Source organism: Hibiscus syriacus, unplaced genomic scaffold (assembly GCF_006381635.1).
Source record: "Hibiscus syriacus cultivar Baekdansim isolate YM2019G1 unplaced genomic scaffold, ASM638163v2 tig00110893_pilon, whole genome shotgun sequence".
Lineage (NCBI taxonomy): Eukaryota > Viridiplantae > Streptophyta > Magnoliopsida > Malvales > Malvaceae > Hibiscus > Hibiscus syriacus.
This window is the reverse complement of record NW_024062901.1, coordinates 4,896,887-4,918,862: the sequence shown is the minus strand read 5'-3', so window position 1 is coordinate 4,918,862 and position 21,976 is coordinate 4,896,887. Positions and strand designations below refer to the sequence as shown.

Genomic DNA, 21,976 nt, shown 5'->3' with positions numbered 1-21,976 from the left:
GGTCATTCGAGTGCTGACTCCGGTATATGCTGCTCACCTCCCGTACAGTCCCTTGCCGTGGAGACTCTTTTGGATCTTTTTCTTGATTCGTGACCTATATCATGCTCACAAGCCTAAAAGTGATGATAGGCATGGGCCTTCAAAAACATGCAACTTGGTACGTCAATAGGTGTCGTAAAAGAAAACACCATCTTCACTTCGATTGATTCAAAACAATAAAAGGTGAATATCATCAGAAAAGTTCAGTTGCATCATTTTTATGCTTCCACATGGCTACGAAAGTTCCGATCAGAACTCGTGAAACAAGTAGCCGGATGGAACATAGACGTGAGATACGGCAACCAAGTCCGAAAGAGCATGTTGTCTAGTCGATACTGGGGATTACATGTACAAGGCTCTTCGGTTCCCCCCCCCCCAAAAAAAAAATTGTAGAGAAAATGATGGCTCGAGAGAGGTATAGCTCTTCGTACAAAGGTCTAACTACTTCTATCCCTCCTTAGTCTCCAAGTGCATTCCTTCCCTACATCACTCTCATATTATATGCCATTTTATAAAATTTATGTATTTATATCATAATTTTCGTTCCATAATAATGTTTATAATCTTGCAATGGCTATAAGTCTGTTGATTTGGAAGGGTGGTCGGAATCATATCTTTCAAGTGGACCTAAGAATTTACGAAGTACAAATTATTATGACAGAGACCATATACTATTAGCCAGGTGTTTGCAATGGTTATGGCAGTGGATTTGACAACACTGTCTTCGTGGAAGTAACGCATGGTCCCAATTTGACCATATTTTTATTTTTGTCACTGAATTTTATTAAATTTAAATTTAATCGCTTAATTTAGGTGTTGTTATAATTTTTTGTCGACCCGTCGTTAATTATTTAAAGGTGTTATGACTAGGTATCTATCTTTTTTAAAATTATGAAATATTCCCTAAATTTTCTTTTAAATATGTGAAAATTTTAGTCTAACTTTTCGGATTTCTTTTGATTTTTTGGTGTTAGAGCATCTTTTTTTCAAATCTTAATATTGGAGAAAGAGGAGACGAACTATAGTTCATAGATCAAAGTCATTTTCCTTTGGGTTTAAGGCTGAAGTATAGCGCGTTTTATTTTGGGTGGGGGAAAACTGATAAAAGAGTAAGAGATAATGAGATAATTTCATTGATATTTGAAGTGATCGAAGAAGACGTTGAAGAATAACGATGTCAATGGCGACATGAGATAAGAATGAAACTCCAAAAGTTTTAAAATGGTTGGGATGATGATGAATTGTAAAAAAAAAAAGAGAAAAAAGAAATGAGGTGGCTTCTACATTAATAAAAGAAACAACTATGTCAAGAAAACTTACTATGTTATCATTTTGTTTTTGATTTAACGTCTGAGTGATCAATAACGTAGTAATTCGAAAATTGAGTTATCAAATTAAGAAAAATATAAGTTTATTGACCAAAACATGAACATGGTCAAAGTAGAGGGACGAAAAAGCATAATTTTCCCTCTAAAATAAAACATAATCTAGACGAAATTAGCAAAAAATTAACATTTTCTGAACTCGATCCGAGAGGACAGTGCCCCAAGTATTGTGCAAATTTTGCACCTATTGTTGACTTGTAATAAAAGAAGAGAATATAACTTTAATGACACTCGGACATGGAGGAGAAGTAAAAAGGAGGACCATTTAGCATCCTTTACAAAAAGATAGCCTTTGGAGGTAATTTAACATCTTTTCTGCTCATGTGATTTTGTTTTCTATAAAATGATTTTCGCACAAGTATCTTGAAAGTTTGATGTACCCGAACTCGACGGGTTTCAACATGAATCAATCTGATCAGATTAGATTTTTTTTTTTAAATTGAGTTTGGATCGAGTTGAGTATTTTTAATGTGGTGTTCGGGTTGGGTTGGGTTTAAGGTGAAAAATATCTAATCCGACCCGACCGGAAAAATTTATAATTTTACCTTATATATTTAGGGATAAATACAATGATATCCCTCTATATATTATTTTCTTTTAATTAAATCCCTATTTGTATTGAATAAAAATAATATTTTTTTAATAAATTTATTATTTCGGATCGGGTCGGATTCTGATTTTATCTAAAAAAAATCAAACCGAATTCAGGTCAGTTCGGATATGGTGAAGGATTTATAATTTTTGAGTCAGATAAGGTGGACCGAAAATCCAACCAACCCATGCCCATCCCTACTTACAAGTTTATTCCACAATATTAATGTTTACTTTTGAATATATGATGAATATTATTTTTTAATAATAATTATAAGTATAAATACATGAACTGAGTAACCTCAGTGATAAAGGAATTGTTGTTATTTTTTGAGATTCCAGGATCGATCACTAAAAATGTCAGGAGTGTGAGTATTAAAACGTTATGTATAATTTAAAAAACAAAAAAGTTAATTAGATGATAAAAATAAAATAAAAATAATAGTTAGAATATAGAAAACTTTCCTTTATTTGAATTGGAGAGCCTTTTTCTTTGTACCCTATAATCCTATTGCCAATAAAGGCAGCCCCTTTTCATTTCTTGTTATGGTCCTCCTAAAAGTCAAATTCCTTCATGTTTCTTGTACTATCTTCATTCTTTCAAGGGACCAAAATTGTCATTTCACTATTGCTTAATTTGTGGTTTTTTTTTAAATTTTTATTTACAAACTTGTATTTTTGCAAATATTGAAATTTAATGATTTCTTATAATTGGAAGAGAAAAGTCATTAAGAAATTATTGCATTTTACTTGATAGTAACAAGGTTTTTTTTATAATTTTTCTTTTTTATAATTATTGGTAATATATTTATTAATTAATTAATTTAGGTTTAATATTACAAAAATCTATTATAAAGATAAATAATTTAATTTATTCTATTTATAACATCATTCGAATCCATGACGATATCACACTCTGACATTATACATTCAATATGTTTTTAAGAGGAGAATAATGATATGATATTATCACAAATGATATTAAAACGATGATTTGATTGTGGAATATTATAATAAATATCCCAATAAATAAAATGAATAAAATAAATAATAGTAATTTGTACTTAAAACAATGATATTGTACTTATAATAGTAATTTGTTGTTTCAAATATTAATTTTTTACTTAAAGTAATAGTTAATTAATTTTCTTTTGAAAAATGATCATATAAATTTTCAATCAAACAAGTAACCCATCATTTTACTCAAAAAAATATTGATAATTTTTTTTCATTAATGTAGATATTTATCAACATATTATTTAATCTAAAATGATAAGAAGTTAATCAACACATGTATTTATCAATAGTCTAAAATTTAAAAAATATAATATACTAGAGTCATAGAGTGTGATAAAATAATTTATCAATATATATATTAATATATTATTTCTTAAAATATAATTTAAAACGTTCACCAGATAATACTAAATTTATGACTTTAAATAATGCCTAATGCCTCTGGATATACTAGAAAAAAATACTTCTTTGTTTAAAAAAAGCAAAAAGGCATCAAGGTTTTGTACTTTTGAGAAAAAAACAATGCGGCCCTTATATTATTTTCTCTCTCAATGTGGTATTTCAACTTAGAAAATAAATCCAGTGTGGTCCTTTAATCAATATTTTTCGTCTTTGACCGTTACATTATTGGCGTGGCAGTTCACGTTGCTAACTTGGCGATCCGCGATGCTGACATGATAGTTTATATATCATGTTTGAGTTATCAATTTAACCAAATCTATCATGTCATCCGTCATTTTAATCTGTCATTCTAGATTGGCATGTCAACACCGTGAACATCAAATCAATACTATGAACTGTTGCATCAGCACCGTAACTGTCAATGACAAAATGATATTGGTCAAAGGGTCACATTAAGTTTATTTTATGAGTTGAAGGTCAATATTGAGAGAAAAAATAATACGATGGTCACATTAATTTTTTTCAAAAGTGTAGGCACTTAAGATGTATTTTACCTTAAAAATGGTTGTAAAAATTAATAGCCGTCCAATCACCGATCAGGATGATTTATTAACCTTTCCCGCCTAGGGTAGGTCTCTTCACCTCCTTAGGAAACATTTGTTGACAATTTCTTTTTTTCCTGAAAATTTCCTTTTTATTTATTATTTATTTTATATTTTTAATATATTTCTCTGCACATTCCTTATATCATCACTTTTCCACATTCTGTAGGCTTCTCTTCTCACTCTCTTTATCTCTCTTTTCCCTTAAAGAAATCATTTTTCCTTGACTTTCTCTGCAAATTCTAATGTGCAAAGTGTATTCATTACAGTATTGAGCAGAGCAAATAAGAATTTCTATAACATCAAAATTCAAAGCAAAGAAAATGGTGAGAAATTTCGCTTCTTTTTTCCAATTTGTGAAGTGTTGAACGATGGGTACTTTGCTTTTCCTTTTGACGATTGTTGTTATCTGGATGTCATGGTCTGTTCGTTTCCCAGGAATTTTTTTTAGATAAACAACAAGAAATAAGTACTATATTTACTGCAACTTTGTTAAAAAAGAAACTGTATTAGCTTTACTATCATGTTTCCATTGCTTTGGAGTACATACTAATCATCAAAGCTATAATCTTGGAATGAATTGTAAATGTACAAGCTTGGAAGTTCATAACTTTTTTTGATTCGAATGGATTCGGAATTCGGTTGTTGCAGGTGGGTTGCGAGTTGTTCATAAAGGAGAAAACAGATTGGCTAAGTACTCTTCTTCGAACCGAGTTCTTTGGCCCCTGCTCTGAACATCGAGGCCTTCGAAAAAACGAGAAGAACGTGTTCTGCATCGATTGCAGCCTCGGGTTTTGCCGGCATTGTGAGGCTCATAGCCAACATCTTTCACTTCAGATCTGCAAATATGTCTACCAAGATGTTGCTCGCCTTCAAGAAATGCAGAAACATATTGATTGTTCCAAAATTCAGGTAATTTCCCAACGCCTCTCGTTGGTCTTTTAGTTCTTGAAATTTTCATTCTAATTGTAATGAAATTCGATGCAATTCACTTGTCACTGATATGTGCATACATGAACGAGCAATTGGAATTGATCGTTGTTTTATGTGGTCATTTGACAGACATACAAAATCAATGGTGCAAAGGCTGTGCATTTGAATCCTCGGCCTCAAACTAAAGACGCCAAGCCGTCGACGAAATCGAAAACCGGCGCCGCATGTGAAGCTTGCGGGAGATACCTTCAGACTCGCCTAATAGATTTTGTTCCATTGCATGCAAGGTACGCGAAATTCAACCCCATTCAACACTTGAATTCTAACACATTTCTTTAAACCTTAATACTAGGCTACTAGCACACATTTCAGGTCTCAGTTGTTGATCATGCAAAGCCTAGAAACCAAACCGGTAAACTCGAATTGTCGATACGAGAGTTCCCCGATCTTCCATGGAAATACAATAAAATTTCACCGGAAATAAGCACAGAAGAAAAGCAATCATCCCTTTCATCAACCGATGTCTCCGGGGAGACGAAAACATCGGTGACCAAGAGTTTAAAGCCTAGGAATCAACATAAGAAACGGAAAGGCACTCCTCGTAGAGCTCCGGTCGGTTAACGATCAATGTTTTTCGGTAGATACTCACCAAAGGGTACTTGAAATCAGCCTTTACCTCGATGAATTGAAGATTATACCCCATTTTGGAACCTTGGGGGTTAGTTGAGAAGGCAGACCCACAGTGCCATGAATGGGTGATGATTCTTTTTTTGTACAGCATGTGAGAAAAATTGGCATTGAATTGAAGTTGACGGGCAGCAAATAGCAATGTTTCCAAAGATCTATTGTATCTACCCTATGATTTAGTCTTCCTTTCGGTGCAATATATTCTCTTACATTCGACAAATTGATCGATTAAATCAGATAAGGGTTAATACGAAAGCAACGCTCCCAACTCAACTCATTTTTCTCTATTTGATACGTCAGAGTTCGAACTTCTAATCTTTATTTAAAAGGTCTTAACACCTTATCTTCTTAGATCGATTCGTAATTCAAATTCTTCTTGCATTATGGGAACAAAATCTTGTTTAATTTTGTATTCTTCTGGTTCATATGAATGTGGCAGACAAAAAGAGCTGCAAAAAGGGAAGGGAATGGTGTGAAAATGGAGAATCCTGCGAAGCAAGCAAGTAACGAGATAAAAGGGGAAATGTGGAGTTAATTGCATCGTATGTCCCCAAACTATAACTTTCATTTTAAATTGATATTTAAACTTTTGAATATTCTAATTCATCCCCAAACTATAACTTCCATTTCAAATTAATCCTTAAACTTTTGAATATTCTAATTTTATCCCTAAACTATGACACTCTTTCTAAATTAGACCCCAAACTTTTAAAGATTCCAATTTCATTCCCAATTTCATCCAAATATGTAATTAATTTCAACCAGTGTTTAACCATAACTTTGTTTTTTCAGACATACAATAATGTAACTTGACCTAACGATTTTATTAACAAGGGATGTGATTAGTATATACATATTGCTTGGGATGAAAATGAGATGTTCAAAAGGTCTGGGGACTAATTTAGGATGAAGGTTCTAGTTTAGGGATGGAATTGAAATATTTAAAAGTTTGAGGACTAATTTAAAATGATAGTCATAGTTTAAAAATGAAATTGAAATATTTAAAAGTTTAGGATCAATTTAAAATGAAAGTCACACTTTAAGCATGTATTTCAAAACAATGTATGGCCTTTTTATGCACTTAAATATTTTTTTTTAAAATTATATATATATATATATATATATATATATATATATGGAATAAAGCATTTTTCAAACTCAATTTGATAATTTTCAACCTTGAATATATTTTTATCTATATATTATTAAAAATAATTATTACTGAATTAAAATTTATGACAAACAATTAAACAAGGTAGGGTTTTAACCCTAAAATGAAATATTGATGACTAAAATGTTTTAAAAAAGAATAATAATGATCAAAGTGACTATTTGAACAATTTTTAAGAGTCTTTTTATCTTAAAATAAAATGTTAAAGGTCAAAAATTTTCAAAATAAAGATTAATATGACTATTTTAATAAACATCGAGGACTAACTTTAACTTTATACCATAAAAAATGTCTTCTAATTACATGCTCATAAAAATGTGTCTTGGACGCGTATCATACTCATTTAAAAATAAATTTCATAATATGTTTTTCACATTTCTGATCCTTTTTTTCTTTTGTTTCATTTTAATTCTAACTTTCCACAACATTAGTACAATGTAAACAAAAATAAGATTAAGCCTGATAAACTTTACCCGAGCTTGATTACTCGAATCAATTTGTCCGACCGAATATTTAATATTAATTCGAATATGATAATCAAATTTAATATGATGTCTGACCCGAATCATACCCGTTCCAAAAGTTAGCAAAACTAAAAGTAATACGAACCGAAAGTAATCCAAACCGAAATTGATTTGAACTGAAAAACAACCGATCCGATAATCACCTGACCCGAGTTATCATATACCCGAACTAGATCCAAATCAGACCCGAAAAAATTAAACTAAATATAATTTAAACCCAAAATGTCTGACCCGAAAAATCCGACCCAAGCTTGATCCAAATGACCCGTTTGTCACCTTTAAATATGACCTGCAAAAACATTTTTAAAAACAGCATATAAACTTATAATATCTTTGTCTTACGTGACACAAAAATTACGTAAAAATTTGAACTCCGTAAATTAAAAAAACTATAGCCCAAAAGCCCTTATTCGTATTATGGTATTATATAGAAGTTTCAAGCCCAACCCCGAAAAACCCTAATTTGGATTGCCCATGGGTTTTTATTTGCTCGTACAAGGATTCTCTATAAAACAGCTCTTCACTCTGCTTCTTTTTTCAAATCAGATCTCATCGTCCAAAGCGCTAATCAGGTAAATCTGTTTTTGAATCTCTTCTTCCATTTCCGCTCTTTACTTCGATTGCTTCACTGTTCTCCTTGGCTAGTTTCTTTCTGTTAGGGTTTTCAATTTCGTAATGATTTCGCAAAATGTCTCTGATGATGATTTGAATTTGTGAAACTTTCGTTCTTCTGAGAGAAAAATCCTTGTGGAATTCTATACGGAGACCTGAGCTGAAGAGATGTTGTAGATTATTTTTCACTATTTTATTTCGTATTTTTATGTGCTATACTTTATTGATTGTTTTCTTCTCTGTTTATTTATGCCTCTGAGGATGATTGAAAATGAATACTTTCGTTCTTCCGAGAAAATCCATGCGGAAAATTTTTGGAGACCTGAACTGAAGAGGTTTATGTAAATTAGCTTTTTTTGTTCAATTAGGGTTTTGGAAAAGTAATTTGCTTTGCATTTTAGTTTCTAACTTTAGCTTGTAATTGATCTTTTTGTTATTCGGTATTGAAGTTCTTCCGTCACTCTGATGATGTTTACTATAAAAAAACTTTCATTCTCCTGAGCTAGTAATTGCTGAAAATTCATGGAGACCTGAGCTGAAGAGTTTCAGAAGACTGTTCAATAAACTATGTATTTTGTTACCTTTGTTTTAAATGTTGCCCTGCTCTTCATTTCCATTAAATACCACAGTTTGACGTTCATGTTTGATTCGTATTCAGACATGGGTATTTAGATATGATCTTTTAACATAGCCATGTCTTTCGTTCACACTCGAGCTCAAGTAGCTTTGATAGTTTACATGTGAAAACAAACTAAAGAGAAAAACCAAAGTGGGATTGTTTTCGTTTTCACTTTATTATTTAAATCTTTGAAAATCTAGATTCTTTTTTTTCGTTTTAACAAATACTAGTTAGCTTTTTGCTCATTGTGCAATTTGCAGTGAACTATAATAATGTCATTTCCATTGGCCAATTTTGTAGTGCTTGGTTATGCATATTTCATATTCAACAACTGTTTGATAAGTCTATATTCATGTGGTATATGGTCTCAAGTGTACTGAGAATTTCTTGATTTTCTGGTGTCAATGGCATTTCCATTCCTTTTCGCAGGTTTTGTGTTGGGATTGTTGAGAGATAGCACTGAAAACTTTCGTAGTTGAAAATGAGGTACTAATTGTTTTATCCTTTTCTTCTTTCATTTCTTTTGTTCATTCAGTAGTATTTGAAGGTTCGCTTTACATTTCATTTATCATACTAATCCTCTCTTTTGTTTGCTTTGCCTTTTGCCGTCGGCCAATGGAAGAGATGTAAGTTGACTTAAACAGCCGTTTCCTTCATTCAAACCAAAAGAATGCTTCTTTTTTTCATTGTATTTTTCATATATGTTCGCTGATATCAGCCTATTGCTCGCTAACCTGCCTGCAGACTGTAAAGAATGAGGAAGAGGAATTTAACACCGGACCACTATCTGTTCTGATGATGAGTGTCAAAAATAACACTCAGGTAATGAACTAATCTTCTGAACCCAAGCAATGCTATCTACATGGTAATGACAACGTGTTTATTTAGAACTGAACACGATTTATACATGGAACCAGGTTCTCATCAACTGTCGCAACAACAAAAAACTTCTAGGTCGGGTGAGAGCATTCGACCGCCACTGCAACATGGTGTTGGAAAATGTCAGGGAAATGTGGACCGAGGTAGTTTCCCTTTTCCTGCTTTTGTATGCCTTCATCATATACATTAATCTCCATTACAGTCAAATTTAAAAAGGTTTAATCGTTTCTCCTTTCGATATAGGTACCGAAGACTGGGAAAGGCAAGAAGAAGGCTCTTCCGGTTAACAAGGACAGATTCATCAGCAAGATGTTCCTTAGGGGAGATTCTGTTATTATTGTTCTAAGAAATCCCAAGTAAATTTATCCATATTCAAAGCTCTCGGCTATGGAACTTCTGTAGTTTTGTGTGTTCAACGACACTGCACTTGTGGTAGCTATTTGGTTTGTAAATTACCAATTACTATAATTTTCGACAATTTTGACATAGATTCTTCTTGAAAGTATCCCTTCTAACTCATTATACTCTTCTTGAACCATCAACGACACTGCACTTGAGTAGCTATTATGTGCTTGGTTTACGTCATGGTTTAACCTATATGTTATCTTTTTCAAACATGTAACATTATAGTTTGGGTTATTGATTTTATTAATAGGGAATGTGATTAGTATATATTGATAACTTGGAATGAAATTGAAATATTTAAAAATCAACTTCAAGTTATGATACAGATGATACGACAAAATCAACTTTAGAGTTCACTATCTTGGATGTTATTATTGTTTATTATAGTTAACAATGTTGAATTATATTATATTTTATGTTAATGTAAAATTTAATCTATTATTATGGATTTTAAGTTCTTGTTATTGATTTCAATTTTATTGGATAATGTTACAGGTTAAATTTATATAACAAAAGAGTAGAAAACAACATGAATATCAGCGTTCTTGAAAAATGCCACTAAGTTTTAGATTTTTTGCGACGTTAATACAGAAAACGCCACTATATACCTAGTCAATAGCGGCGTTTTATTTCAAAAACCAATATAAAACTTAACATTTAGCGGCGTTTTTAGGAATAAACGTCGCTATATGTCAGAATATTTAGCGGCGTTTTAGGAACGCCGCTAATATCATAATCTTAGTGACGGTGTTTTAGCGGCGCTTTTTGCGACGTACGCCACAATAGATTTTAGCGATGTTTAAAAACGTCGCTATATGACTGAAAAACGCCGTTAAAAACCTATTTTGTTATAGTGATTTATGGGTAAATTACATGTTTATTACTTAACCTATTAGTTTTGATTTATTTTAATACCATTTTTTTTTTCAAAACCATATCAAAAGTTGATTTTGGTTTCGTTTTAGTACTTGTTCAAAATTTAATGTTAAGTTTTGAAATAATTGAAAGTTTAGGTATTAAAACGGATCAAAACTCATAGTTTAGGTACTAAACACGTTAAGTTTTTAACGGCTACTAAAATGAAATGAAAACTAAATGTTAAATATGATTTTGAAAAAAGTTGAAAGTTTAAATAATAAAATGGACCTGATAGTTTATGTACTAAATGGGTAGATTACCCTAGAATTAATGAACCCTGCACCATGGCTAAAAGGTCCTATTGACAACCCTGTGTTTGTGAAACAATTAAGGGCTGTAATGGAGGGAATGTCGAGCACACGTTTTTCCGGCGAGGTTATCGGTGAATTGTTCAATCAACTTGTCATAAAATTATTAGAGATTTCTCCGGAATCGGAATCATGTTACAGGGAAGGGCTTCAGCTATTAACAGGGAACATGTAGATTCATAAGGTAACATATTACTCAATGTTCTTTCTCAATCAGTACTACTGGATATTTACAAAACGTAAAATGCAGTTTCATTAGGGAACATAATCTACCCAGATTCACATACTTAAGAAAACAGGAAACATTCGCCGAAATACCTCATTGCAAATGCAATTGGCGTCGGAACCGGTGTTCCAGTGATGACGACTCGAAAGCTCTCCGAATAGCCGCATTCTCTCGCTTGGTTTGGATCAGCTTATCATAAACACACCAAGCAAAGCTCAGAAAATGATCCCTATTCATTCCCTCGTTATACTGACCCCAATAACTTGGATGATACGTGACATAGTACCAAGCTGAGGCCTTTGCATATGCATCGTTATTTCATCATCCGATCTGCTTCGCTTTTCGTTAAACCATGACCTGGCTTCCTTCCTCAATGACCTCACGGCCATACCGATGGCTTCCGCATCTCTTTTCTTCGTGAAAGACCTCGACATTTTCATGATACCTCCACCGAGTATTTCGGCCTCTGTTTTGATCCCGTAATAGTCCATCAAATTCCCCAGTTTGTAATCATAATTACTTTTGTGGAAGAAAGCATCATCAATGTAATCCTCGAAGCCATCAACTTCCATGTGGGGATCATAAAACCTCTCCATTTTCTCCCGAGTTAAGGAATTGATCGAGCATTCATTAGGTGCAAGGCTTCTCACCTCTCGGAAAAGTTTTCCGATAACACTGTGTGATTGATAACTTGGTTTGTCAGGCTTCTCCATGAAATCCGGATATTCTTTGACCCTCAATTCTTGTGGTATTTCAGCTGGTACCCCTGTTTTCGGAAAGTCAACTGCGATCGAGAACAGCTTTGCAAGATCCAGACACGGGCGGCTCATTGCTTTGCCAAGTTCTCTATCGGCGAAAACAGTATGAGCATTCGAAATGATTCCTAAACTGTCATTGACTATGTAGTTTGTGAAATATTCTTCGATTTCCTGCACCGAAACATTACGCAGCGATTATCAATAATAATCTCAAAATAAACCAAAATATCGGAATCAGTTCAAAAACAGAAACAACCAACAAGAACAGATTGCATGGTACAAAACCAGATAAACTTGCACCAAAGAACAAACTTCTCTGATTTAGGGCCTTGGAACTCTGAAGTCATTCACAATTTGTTACTTCAGAATCCGATTGGCTAATGCAGGATCCAACACGCAACGTTAAATGAATGAATGTCGTTAGCTGACATACCGGGTGCCATGCATAGATCATTATATGGATGACAGCATGAACTTGTAAGATTTCGAAGAATGATGACAGCATGACTGAATACTTGAATACCAAGAAGAATAATACCTCAATGGTTACTTCATGATCCAATGTAGCACTCGGAGCTTGTGAGTAATCCATCGGCTCGATTTGCTTAGATGGAATCAAATCAGGGTCCCAACAGACAAAGTAGATATCACCATCCAGATCACTTCCGGAGCATTCATTCGGATGAGGTCTAAAAATTTTATTCGATTTTCAGTCAAATCGCTATGACCATCTTGTTAGTATGTGCAAATACATTGAAAATACAGAGAGCTTCCATAAATTGTGGAGGATTTAACTCCAACATACAAAAGAATACAGGTATAGCAAATTTGTAATTCAGTAATACCCTCTCCTCAACAAAAATGTATTCATGAACTAGATGAATGTGCTTGAACAAAACCATAATTTTTATAGAAGTCGTTTTCCGGTTAGCATATAACAGACTAAGGTGCACATAAAACAAGTTATTTGCCTAAAACTATACTCAGCATTAGATGCTAATGCACACATGCATCCTGAATGTAAGAAAAATGTGGTTATTTGGCAAAAACGTGATGACAAACGAAGTAGGCTACGGTGCACATAAAACAAGTTCATCTAGATATAGAGTTTCTGCAAACTATAACGAAAAACGACCCCTTTCTCACAGTATACGAGAATGTAGAGTATGCCCTTGATGTACCTGCTTCCTTTCTGAGGAAAAACAACACAATCCACCATATGGTGCAAATCTGGAACGTCGATAGCCCTTAAGACACGCACGTCCCCAGGGTGCAAACAGGGGTTTTTTGCAACTACTACCTTACTGTTAACAATAAAACGCCTATTGGATCTAGAGCCAGAAAACTGCACAAACACTTGGCCATAATTCAATGTTCCAGTTTCGTCTAGACATCCCATCATGGACCTTCCATTTTGAAGGATATCCTGGCTTTAGTCCGCAACTCCAATAACTTTGACGCACGAAATGTTTGCAACATCATGGAAAGGAATGGTTCTTCATCGGGCTTATAATCACACAGGAGCATTTCCTTGAGGATGTTGGTATTTTCTCCTGGAGACATTAACTCCAAAGCCTCCTGAGCCTTTAAGGGTTCTGTCAGGAGGGCATTGAGTTGATCTATTACTTCTCTTTGTTTTATCTCAAAAGCACGATCTGGAACTCCGAGAGTAGACAGCAGCGTAATCAACTGGCGGTTCAGAAAACATGGCTGATACTTACTCCAAGCCAAAACATCGAGTTTTGTGTTCTCTGATTCATACTTTTTCATACTCTTTCTGAGGGATAACTTCCAATATGAGGTGGGGTCAACAGCCACAACACCTTTGAATCCGCCAATCCGAATCTGAAAGGCCGATGGAGTGTGACCATTCAAGCGGCATTTAGCGGCCACCTTCTTAGCAAATTCAGCTGATATTTTCCAATTCCATCAGAAAAGACATTTATTTCCACCCTTCACGATTTCTATATCTGCAATAGGGATGATTTCATCTTTCGCAACGCTAAGGGTTTCGGTCGATGAACTGAAAGATTGGCCCAGTCTAGCAGCATATTTTGCCACATTTCTTATTTCACTAAAATCTCCCATCCATGACCTTATATCAGCAGCAGTGAGCCCCTTTCTCGAAGCAAACATCCAGGCAGAATTTTCGCGCAATTGACTCGATGAAAGGCAAGAAATTCAAATCTCTTGTCCCCAACAATTATCCCATTTTGAAGAGTAGAAAGAATCCTTTCATATATATCAGTTCTCCTATCCTTTGCTTGCACGTTTGTTGAATGGATCTTCTCCAACTCTTCATCAACAAAAGTGACGCGAAGAAAATTATCATATCGCTACGGAATTGGCGTAGCACGCGATTAGAAACATTAATCTCAGGACCACAAAAGTAGACTCTAGAAGGTGTTATCTGAACCCTTCTTACATACACCAAGCCAGCATCTAATGATATAGCAGGCGATACCGGATGTTTCTTAGAACTGGTGTAAACTTTGTACTCCTTAAAGAGCCACCTCGAAGGCTCATAGCAGCATTCTTTTAGATGATTAAGTTTCTCCAATGCATGGTCTATGTAAACTTTGTCAATTCTCGAAGCATCAACCAATCGATAAAAATTATCATCAAGAGCTGGTCCTGGTATGCACCCATTTTGCACCAACAAATTAACCTTGAACAGTATTTCAAATGGCAAGTCAACTCCCTGCATAGGGTGTACAATTGGGACAAGAGTACGGTTACAGGAATAAGAAGAACCACTTTCGAAAACCAATCTGCCATCGTTTTCTTTGTAATAAGCGAAGTTTTCCTGAAAATTTGGAAGTTGGAGGTTGCGAGGAAGCTCCAAACATAACACAGAAGACTGCCCGATACAGTACGATGGCGTGAAATCAGTTGTCCTCACCCATTGATCATCAGGCACATCCATGAAGTAGTTAAGCAAGGGATCATCAAACACACGTCCTGAATAGCGCACTTCTTTCTCATATATCCGTGGAGCACCAAATAACTGAAAATTAAAAGGAAAGCGTCAATAAAACAGCTCGAATTTCTTGCAATGAAAGGTTTGGCTCTGAATAGCCCATCAAGGACCTTGCATAAGCCAAGTTTCATAAGACAACAGTAATCCATCTATCAAGCAAGGTCAATTAATAAATCGGATACCGGAGACTTAAAAGTATAATCCAGGCTGCTCGGTAACTCCTCTAAGAACATATATATATATATATATATATATATATATATATTGATTTGCACAATTTATCAGTTTACAATTACCAAAATGTTCTACTGATCTAGATCAACAGTTATGCAATTCAATGGAAACGACAGTGATGAATTCATATTCAAACTTCAGTAGCAACCTGAATCAGAAGATAACTTGAGGTTTGATTGCACGCATGATGCAGCTCAATCTGCCAGATGTTCTCATAGAAAAGCTCAAGCTTGTATGGCAAGCGACCATGCGACAACAGAAATTGCAATTTCCTCATTGCTAGACCAAAATTCACTGTAACATCATCCGCTCTCCAGAGAACATAAACTTTTTCTTTCGAGACCTGACAGCCAAACTTCACTTTGACATGTTCCATCGTGTGCAAAAACGTTCTCGGCTTCGGCACGATATCGGTCTCCATTTCCCAAGCCTTAAGATACGAAGTCCCATAGTATAGCCTCTGATTAGCCAACCTTACGATCAGTTTCGCATCAGCACGTTTGGTAAATTGCACAACAGCATATGCTCTCCCACCCTTCTTTTGCTGCCTTATCTTAAGGGCATAAACAGTTTTTTTGCCTGTATATCTCTCCAAAAATTTCCTCACTTCTTCCACGGACACGTCTGAAAGAAACCCAGAAACTTGAATTGTCCTGCTCTTACCCATAGTCTCAGTTCACTCTAAGCTCTTACCACTCTAAAACATACAATTAACTGCAAAAAACAGATACCAGTACATAATTTATACTGTAAAATGCACCAACAATCAAACTTTCATAGATAAAAAGCAAAAGAAGCAACAAAAATTCTATGTTTGTTACTGGAAATGGCCTATGTTATCCAAAGTTTACATTTTTTTTTAACAACATTCAATTCCACACCATTATTACGAAAACAAAGAAAGATCTATTACCAGAGAGAAGAAGAAGAGAGATCAGATAACATAAATAAACCCAAACTCCATTGATCACTGGGAGAGTAAATAAAGACTCCAAACTCCATTGATCGTCAACTCTTTTAGTCAATATATCTGGTTATAAATAGCAATGGAAGGAAGACCAAGTGACGAAGACAAAGGGCGTGATTTTTCAACATTATGTCATACATTTGTAATTTCCTTTGCTTTTCTCGGAGGTGACAACCAATGGGTCTTCGACACATGGAAAAGTTTCGCGGAGTTTGCGTTGCCAGCACGGCCTAGCTTTTCTGAAACTTGGTAACGAAGGAGTCTGTGGGATTAGCTGTGGTCAATCTTAGTAAAAAATTCTATCGCCGTTTTGGCATTATCTCCAACGATGGTGATGAAGATGACAATAATAACGAGGCTTGAAGGAATATTTATCCTTTAAAAGTATATTTTATTTATCGAATTCTTTTATTTTTGAAAAAAATTATCCTTTAAACTTCTAAAAATTATTTCGTTATCTATTTTTTTTTCTTAAACACGTAAAAGAAAATCGACAAATAATTTGAAGATGAATGTTGCTAAATCAAATTATTATGATTCGATTTTCAAGGTGATTTTATTTGTTATTTAGGGTGCGTTTGGTTCACGGAATGTAAGATTATTAGTGGGAATAAAAAATTACCATAGAATAAAATTACTGAGAATATTATATTTTGTGTTTGGTTGGTTTAGCATGAATATAAGATTACCGTGTTTGGTTAAAGAAATAAAAGATTATTAGAATATATATTTGACAAAATTGTCCTTATTATATATTTGTTTTTTTAACAAATTCAAAAATATTTATATATTTTCTTTAAAAAATTTAAATTTATATAATTTTTTTTAAATTAAAAATATAAAAAGATTTAACGAAAGGGTAAAATTTTATTTTAACCCCTAAACTTTATATAAAATTTTAATTATAGATTTTTTTTATAAATCTAAAATAGTTTAAGGATAAATTTGTAATTTAACCTTCATAAAATTTTTATTATTAAATGATAGAATAAGGATATTTTTGAAAAAAAAAATTAAGGACATTTTAGTCCAAAACGCCGGTAATCTAACAATACATAAGGAAAGAGAGGTAATGATATTCCCAGTAATATACCCCAAAAATTTTACTATTGACAATGTAAGATTCTCGAGAATGACATTCTTGGCCAACCAAACGAGGGGATGTGAGATTCCCCAACCAATCACACCCTAAAGGATAACATCTATTTTTCTCTTTTTTTTCTCGTTCTGGCCTCTTCACGTGTTTTTCGATTGTTTGATTGTTTTTTCACTTATTTATTTTTTCTAAGAATTAATTTGACTTCGTCACGGCTGATCAATATGATTATTATCTGTTATATTGTGCAGATCTTTTATGTTTTAGATCTCGGATTAAATTTAAATATCTTATATGCGTTCGTATATAATTTTTTCATGTCACAAAGTGCCTGAACGGATGTACCCGGGCGAGGTCACAAGAAAATCATAACAGCAACTCGGCGATCTGAACGGCGTTAAGTGCAGCTCCCTTACGTACTCGGTCACCGCAAACAAAGATGTCCAACCTGTTTTAAGACTTCGTGTTAGCGTGAAAATTCTCTGCAAGGACAAAGAAAAAGTAGGAAAGGAGAAAATTTACCCATGATTTCCTTCTTGAGACAAATCTTTGCGAAATCTGCCAACTGCATCATCGTCTTCGTTTGATACCTCCAACGGTGTGGGGAAGTGGTTAGCACTCCGGTCATCGATAACTACGACCCCGGGAGCATTTTTCAAGATCTCTCTTGCTGTAGCCTGATCAACAAAGAATTTACCAAACGAAGAGTCCAAGTTTGGAAAAGGTATATCAAGTTATCAACATATCAACAACGGCATTGACATTGACATTGTTCTAAAACCAGGAAAATTCCCATTTCTGGTTTCAGATTTCAAATAATGATGCTCTTGTTAGTGTTGCAGCATGCTTGTTGCTCTCCAGCATAGACCACCATGATCAGCAGTATAGGGATGATATGAATCAGAGTCCTACTTCTCGTAAAAATTGCTCATAAATTTAACGAAGAATGCAGCGTATGTATATGCAAGCAATAATGGTTAAAAAAACGTCAAATGCTTGCAGCTTTCTTCACTTTTACTTCATATATCGAAGATAAAATCGTATCTTTATATATAAACAAGATATTACCTCGTCAAGGGGCTTCTCAGGCCGAAGATTCACGCTCTCAGCGTGTGCACGCATCACCGGGACTCGTATGCATGTAGCACTGACTTTAACATTATTGTCATTCTGAGAAAAACGGGAGGGGCGAACAAACAAGAAAACACATGATGACATTACATGGTTTTTCCTTCTCAATGGAAAATTCAAATGAAAAAGGCATTATAGAACTTTATACATCCATGATCCAACACTCTAGTTACTTAATCCTGGTCTCTTCCACCATTTTCATTACCTCTTCATTATATCCATTCTCAAGAACAGGGGCATTATGTGAGAACAAATTAAAAGCATACTGCAAAAGCAAAAGAAGTAATCGTAAGAAACCTGGAGAGATCCAAACATATTCACAAATTGCTCGATACCGTCGAACAAACTATACATACTTGCTGCTTAAAGATGTTACAAGTTGGCGGTTTCCCTTCCAGGACCTGTAGTAAAATGCAGCAAGGAATCGATTTAGAAGGAAATACCATAAAAAGTAAACAATAATACCAAAACAAAAAGAAAAAACGTAGCTTAATCAAACAACCTCACGGGTTTGAAGCTCGAGCTCGTGCATGGCAGCAGCACCGGCACCACTAGCTGCCTGATATGTACTAACCACCATTCGTGTCACCTGCAACACACCACAGGAAAGAATCAAATGTCTTAAGCTGCTTAATGCAGTATAGTTACAACTTAACCAACAAAAGCTTCGAACAAGAACAATCGATATCCTACACTAATTTTTTTTTCTGGATATCACATGAAAATCAATCCACTATAAAATTAAAACCACTCAAATCATTACATCACACTAATTTAAACTGCAACTATCCACTGCCTACTAGCTTCAAGCAATCACTTAGTCATCTTACTTCATTTAAATTCTTGCCTAGTTTACCTTAGATTGTCCTTTTACAAACACAATAATCATCCATCTAATTTAACAAAGACCCAAAAGGCAGCAACAATCAAACAATGCGAAACCAAATTCTATTTCGATCAAAATGCATAAATATCTATGAACCACTAAGCAAATGATTGTAGAACAAAAATGGAAACTTTATCTAATACCTTAGCATGGCGATGAAGAGGGGTGGCAGCCAGTAAGCAGATAATCGTAGAACAAATCGGGTTCGCTATCAAAACACCCTTTTTCATCCCAACTTTAATCCCACTCATTGCTTCCGGATTCACTTCAGGAAAAACTAAAGGCACCCCATCGACCATTGGAAATGCTGAGCTGTTATCGACCACGATCGCACCTTTGTTGACCGCAATGGACGGAATTTTAATAAAAAAATATTTTTTATTCAAAATTTTTATCTAAGATGTGACAAAATTTAATAAAAAATTTATTTTATTATAACTTATCACCTTGACGTGAAGAGTTTGAATAAAAAATATTATTTGGACAAATTCATTATCTCGACTTGATGAGTTTCTTAAATATTGTATAAAATGCTGTAGATCCTAAAATAAATTTTTATATGTTATATTGGACTAATTAATAAAATTATTTGCCCTGGTGGACAAAATAACCAATAATATTCCCTTAGTTTTTGAATTGTTTGAGAAATTTGAATAAACTAAGTATTTAGTATTTAAATTATTAATTTTAATCAATTTTAGTACCTAAACTTTTAACTTTTTCATAATCATACTTAACGTTTAATTTTTATTTAATTTTAGTATCCACCGTTAAAATCTCAACTTGTTTAGTACCTAAATTATCAATTTTACTCTGTTTTAGCATATAAACTTTAATTTTCTTTCGAAACTTGACGTTAAATTTTGAATAGGTATTAAAATTATATAGAAACTAACCTTATGTATGATTATGAAAAAAGTTAAAACTTTAGGTACTAGAATAAATCAAAATTAATAATTTAAATACTAAACGTTTAATTTACCCTAGAAATTTCACTTACATTTTATATGACAGATACTAAAACCCAAACCCCTCTCCCATATTTTTCAAGCTTCATTTTTTAACATCAGAAACAGCTATGTCTTCCATCTTCAGGAACTCAACATTAGCAATCCCCAAATCATTCTTCTCTACTCATACTGTTAAACAAAACCCGCCATTTCCTTCTTTCAAAGCTGCAAAATCAGCCATTATATCCGAAAAGAACCCTGAAAATTAGCAGAAATTTTCCAACAATGTTCCCATTTGCCGACTTTCCTCCGCCACCGCCCCATCTACCACCTCTCCATCCGCAAGCTAGCTCACGCCAACCGCCTCGACCTCGTCGACCGCCTCCTCGAGACCCAAAAGCTCAATTCGCAGAGCACCCCCGCCCTCAAATCCGAAGGCTTTTGGATTCGTCTCATCATGCTTTACTCTAATGCAGGGATGGTCGAACAAGCACTCCAAACGCTCGACGAATTGTCTCAGAAAAGGTATTCAAATGTAACTGAAAAATCCCTTTGTGCTATTCTTACGGTTTATCTTAATAATGGGATGTTTGAGCAATTACACGATTGTTTCAACACTCTTCCCGCAAAGCTCGGCGTTAAGCCAACGGTAGTGTCACATAACTTGGTGCTGAAAGCGTTTGTGAAAGAAAATAAGATAGAATCAGCACGGGAATGGGTTGAGAAAATGGGTGTGAGTCCAAATATTGATACTTATAACATACTGCTAGGAGCTTACTTGAAGAATGGGGATCAAAGTGGATTTGATGGGGTTATGAAAGAAGTTTTAAAGAAAGGTATTGAAGGCAATTTGACTACTTATAATCATAGAATTTCGAGCTTAAGCAAGAGCAAAGAATGTGCTAGAGCTAAGAAGTTGTTAGATGAGATGGTGTCAAAAGGGTTGAAGCCAAATGCAGCTAGCTATAATACTATCGTTGATGGATTTTGTAGGATAGGAGATTCGGAATCGGCTGAGAAGGTTTCGGATAAGATATTGAGTGATGGGTATGTTTTGCCCTGTTCGTTTACTTGTTATAGTTTTGATTCGGAGTATGGTGAATGAAGGGGAGCTGGATTCGGCTTTGGAAATGAGTAAGGAAATCATAAAGAGGAAATGGGTGCCGCCATTTGAGGCCATGGAGGGTCTGGTTAAAGGGTTGGTAGAAAGGTCGAGGTTGGAGGAAGCTAAGCAAGTTGTCGAGAAAATGAAAAAGAAGCTTAAAGGATATGCTTTGGAATCATGGGGCCTGCTCTTCCTCTATAAAATTACTGAAGCTATGGTGAGGTCTGGTCAAAACTTTGAAGGGTTGTCTTCCTCCACAGAAGCCATGCAAGTGGTCTTCCTCCATGGAGTTATCACAAGACATGGTCATTTCTATATATGGTGAAATGGATATTAAGCTTGTGAATTTAACAATTTTATTGCGTCAGATTAATCTTGATTTTATGCTTTGAGGATATTTTGGAAAAGAATGATTGTTTAGTAGTAATAATTATTGGAATCTTCTTCTGATAATTGTTTTTTCAGTATTCTTCATATTGGACAAGGTACAGAAATAACATGAAAACACATGAAAGAATACAATGAACATATATTTTTCTAATAAGAAAATG

The 21,976-nt window shown here is 34.3% G+C and overlaps 3 protein-coding genes, 2 non-coding genes and 3 pseudogenes across 5 annotated transcripts; 6 read left to right on the top strand and 2 right to left on the bottom strand.

Moving 5' to 3' along the window:
* The first annotated feature begins 4,213 nt into the window (after window positions 1–4,213).
* LOC120145109 lies at window positions 4,214–5,645 on the top strand. The gene is made up of 4 exons (XM_039159006.1): window positions 4,214–4,362; window positions 4,688–4,948; window positions 5,099–5,256; window positions 5,342–5,645. Exons 1-4 carry the CDS (start codon window positions 4,360–4,362, stop codon window positions 5,451–5,453), a joined length of 534 nt encoding a protein of 177 aa, XP_039014937.1. The 5' UTR covers window positions 4,214–4,359; the 3' UTR covers window positions 5,454–5,645.
* A 2,396-nt stretch (window positions 5,646–8,041) lies between these two features.
* LOC120145781 lies at window positions 8,042–8,133 on the top strand (annotated as a pseudogene).
* Window positions 8,134–8,214: 81 nt separating this feature from the next.
* Window positions 8,215–8,300, top strand: LOC120145780. Its single transcript, XR_005518155.1, has one exon. It is a non-coding gene; the product is annotated as a small nucleolar RNA Z159/U59 (small nucleolar RNA).
* Window positions 8,301–8,421: 121 nt separating this feature from the next.
* On the top strand, window positions 8,422–8,508 carry LOC120145771. The gene has a single exon (XR_005518147.1). It is a non-coding gene; the product is annotated as a small nucleolar RNA Z159/U59 (small nucleolar RNA).
* Window positions 8,509–9,063: 555 nt separating this feature from the next.
* Window positions 9,064–9,857, top strand: LOC120145614 (small nuclear ribonucleoprotein Sm D2-like). The gene is made up of 5 exons (XM_039159424.1): window positions 9,064–9,068; window positions 9,130–9,208; window positions 9,327–9,404; window positions 9,500–9,604; window positions 9,705–9,857. The coding sequence occupies exons 1-5, from the start codon at window positions 9,064–9,066 to the stop codon at window positions 9,819–9,821; spliced, it is 384 nt and encodes a 127-aa protein (XP_039015355.1). The 3' UTR covers window positions 9,822–9,857.
* A 1,393-nt stretch (window positions 9,858–11,250) lies between these two features.
* On the bottom strand, window positions 11,251–16,355 carry LOC120145769 (RNA-dependent RNA polymerase 1-like). The gene is given in 9 exon segments (XM_039159518.1): window positions 11,251–11,633; window positions 11,636–12,247; window positions 12,615–12,765; window positions 13,258–13,498; window positions 13,501–14,244; window positions 14,247–14,411; window positions 14,414–15,083; window positions 15,439–16,004; window positions 16,204–16,355. Coding segments are annotated over 8 exon segments (3,324 nt in total). The 5' UTR covers window positions 15,958–16,004; window positions 16,204–16,355; the 3' UTR covers window positions 11,251–11,411.
* A 1,332-nt stretch (window positions 16,356–17,687) lies between these two features.
* LOC120145613 lies at window positions 17,688–20,427 on the bottom strand (annotated as a pseudogene).
* LOC120145183 lies at window positions 20,390–21,875 on the top strand (annotated as a pseudogene).
* The last annotated feature ends 101 nt before the right edge of the window (window positions 21,876–21,976 follow it).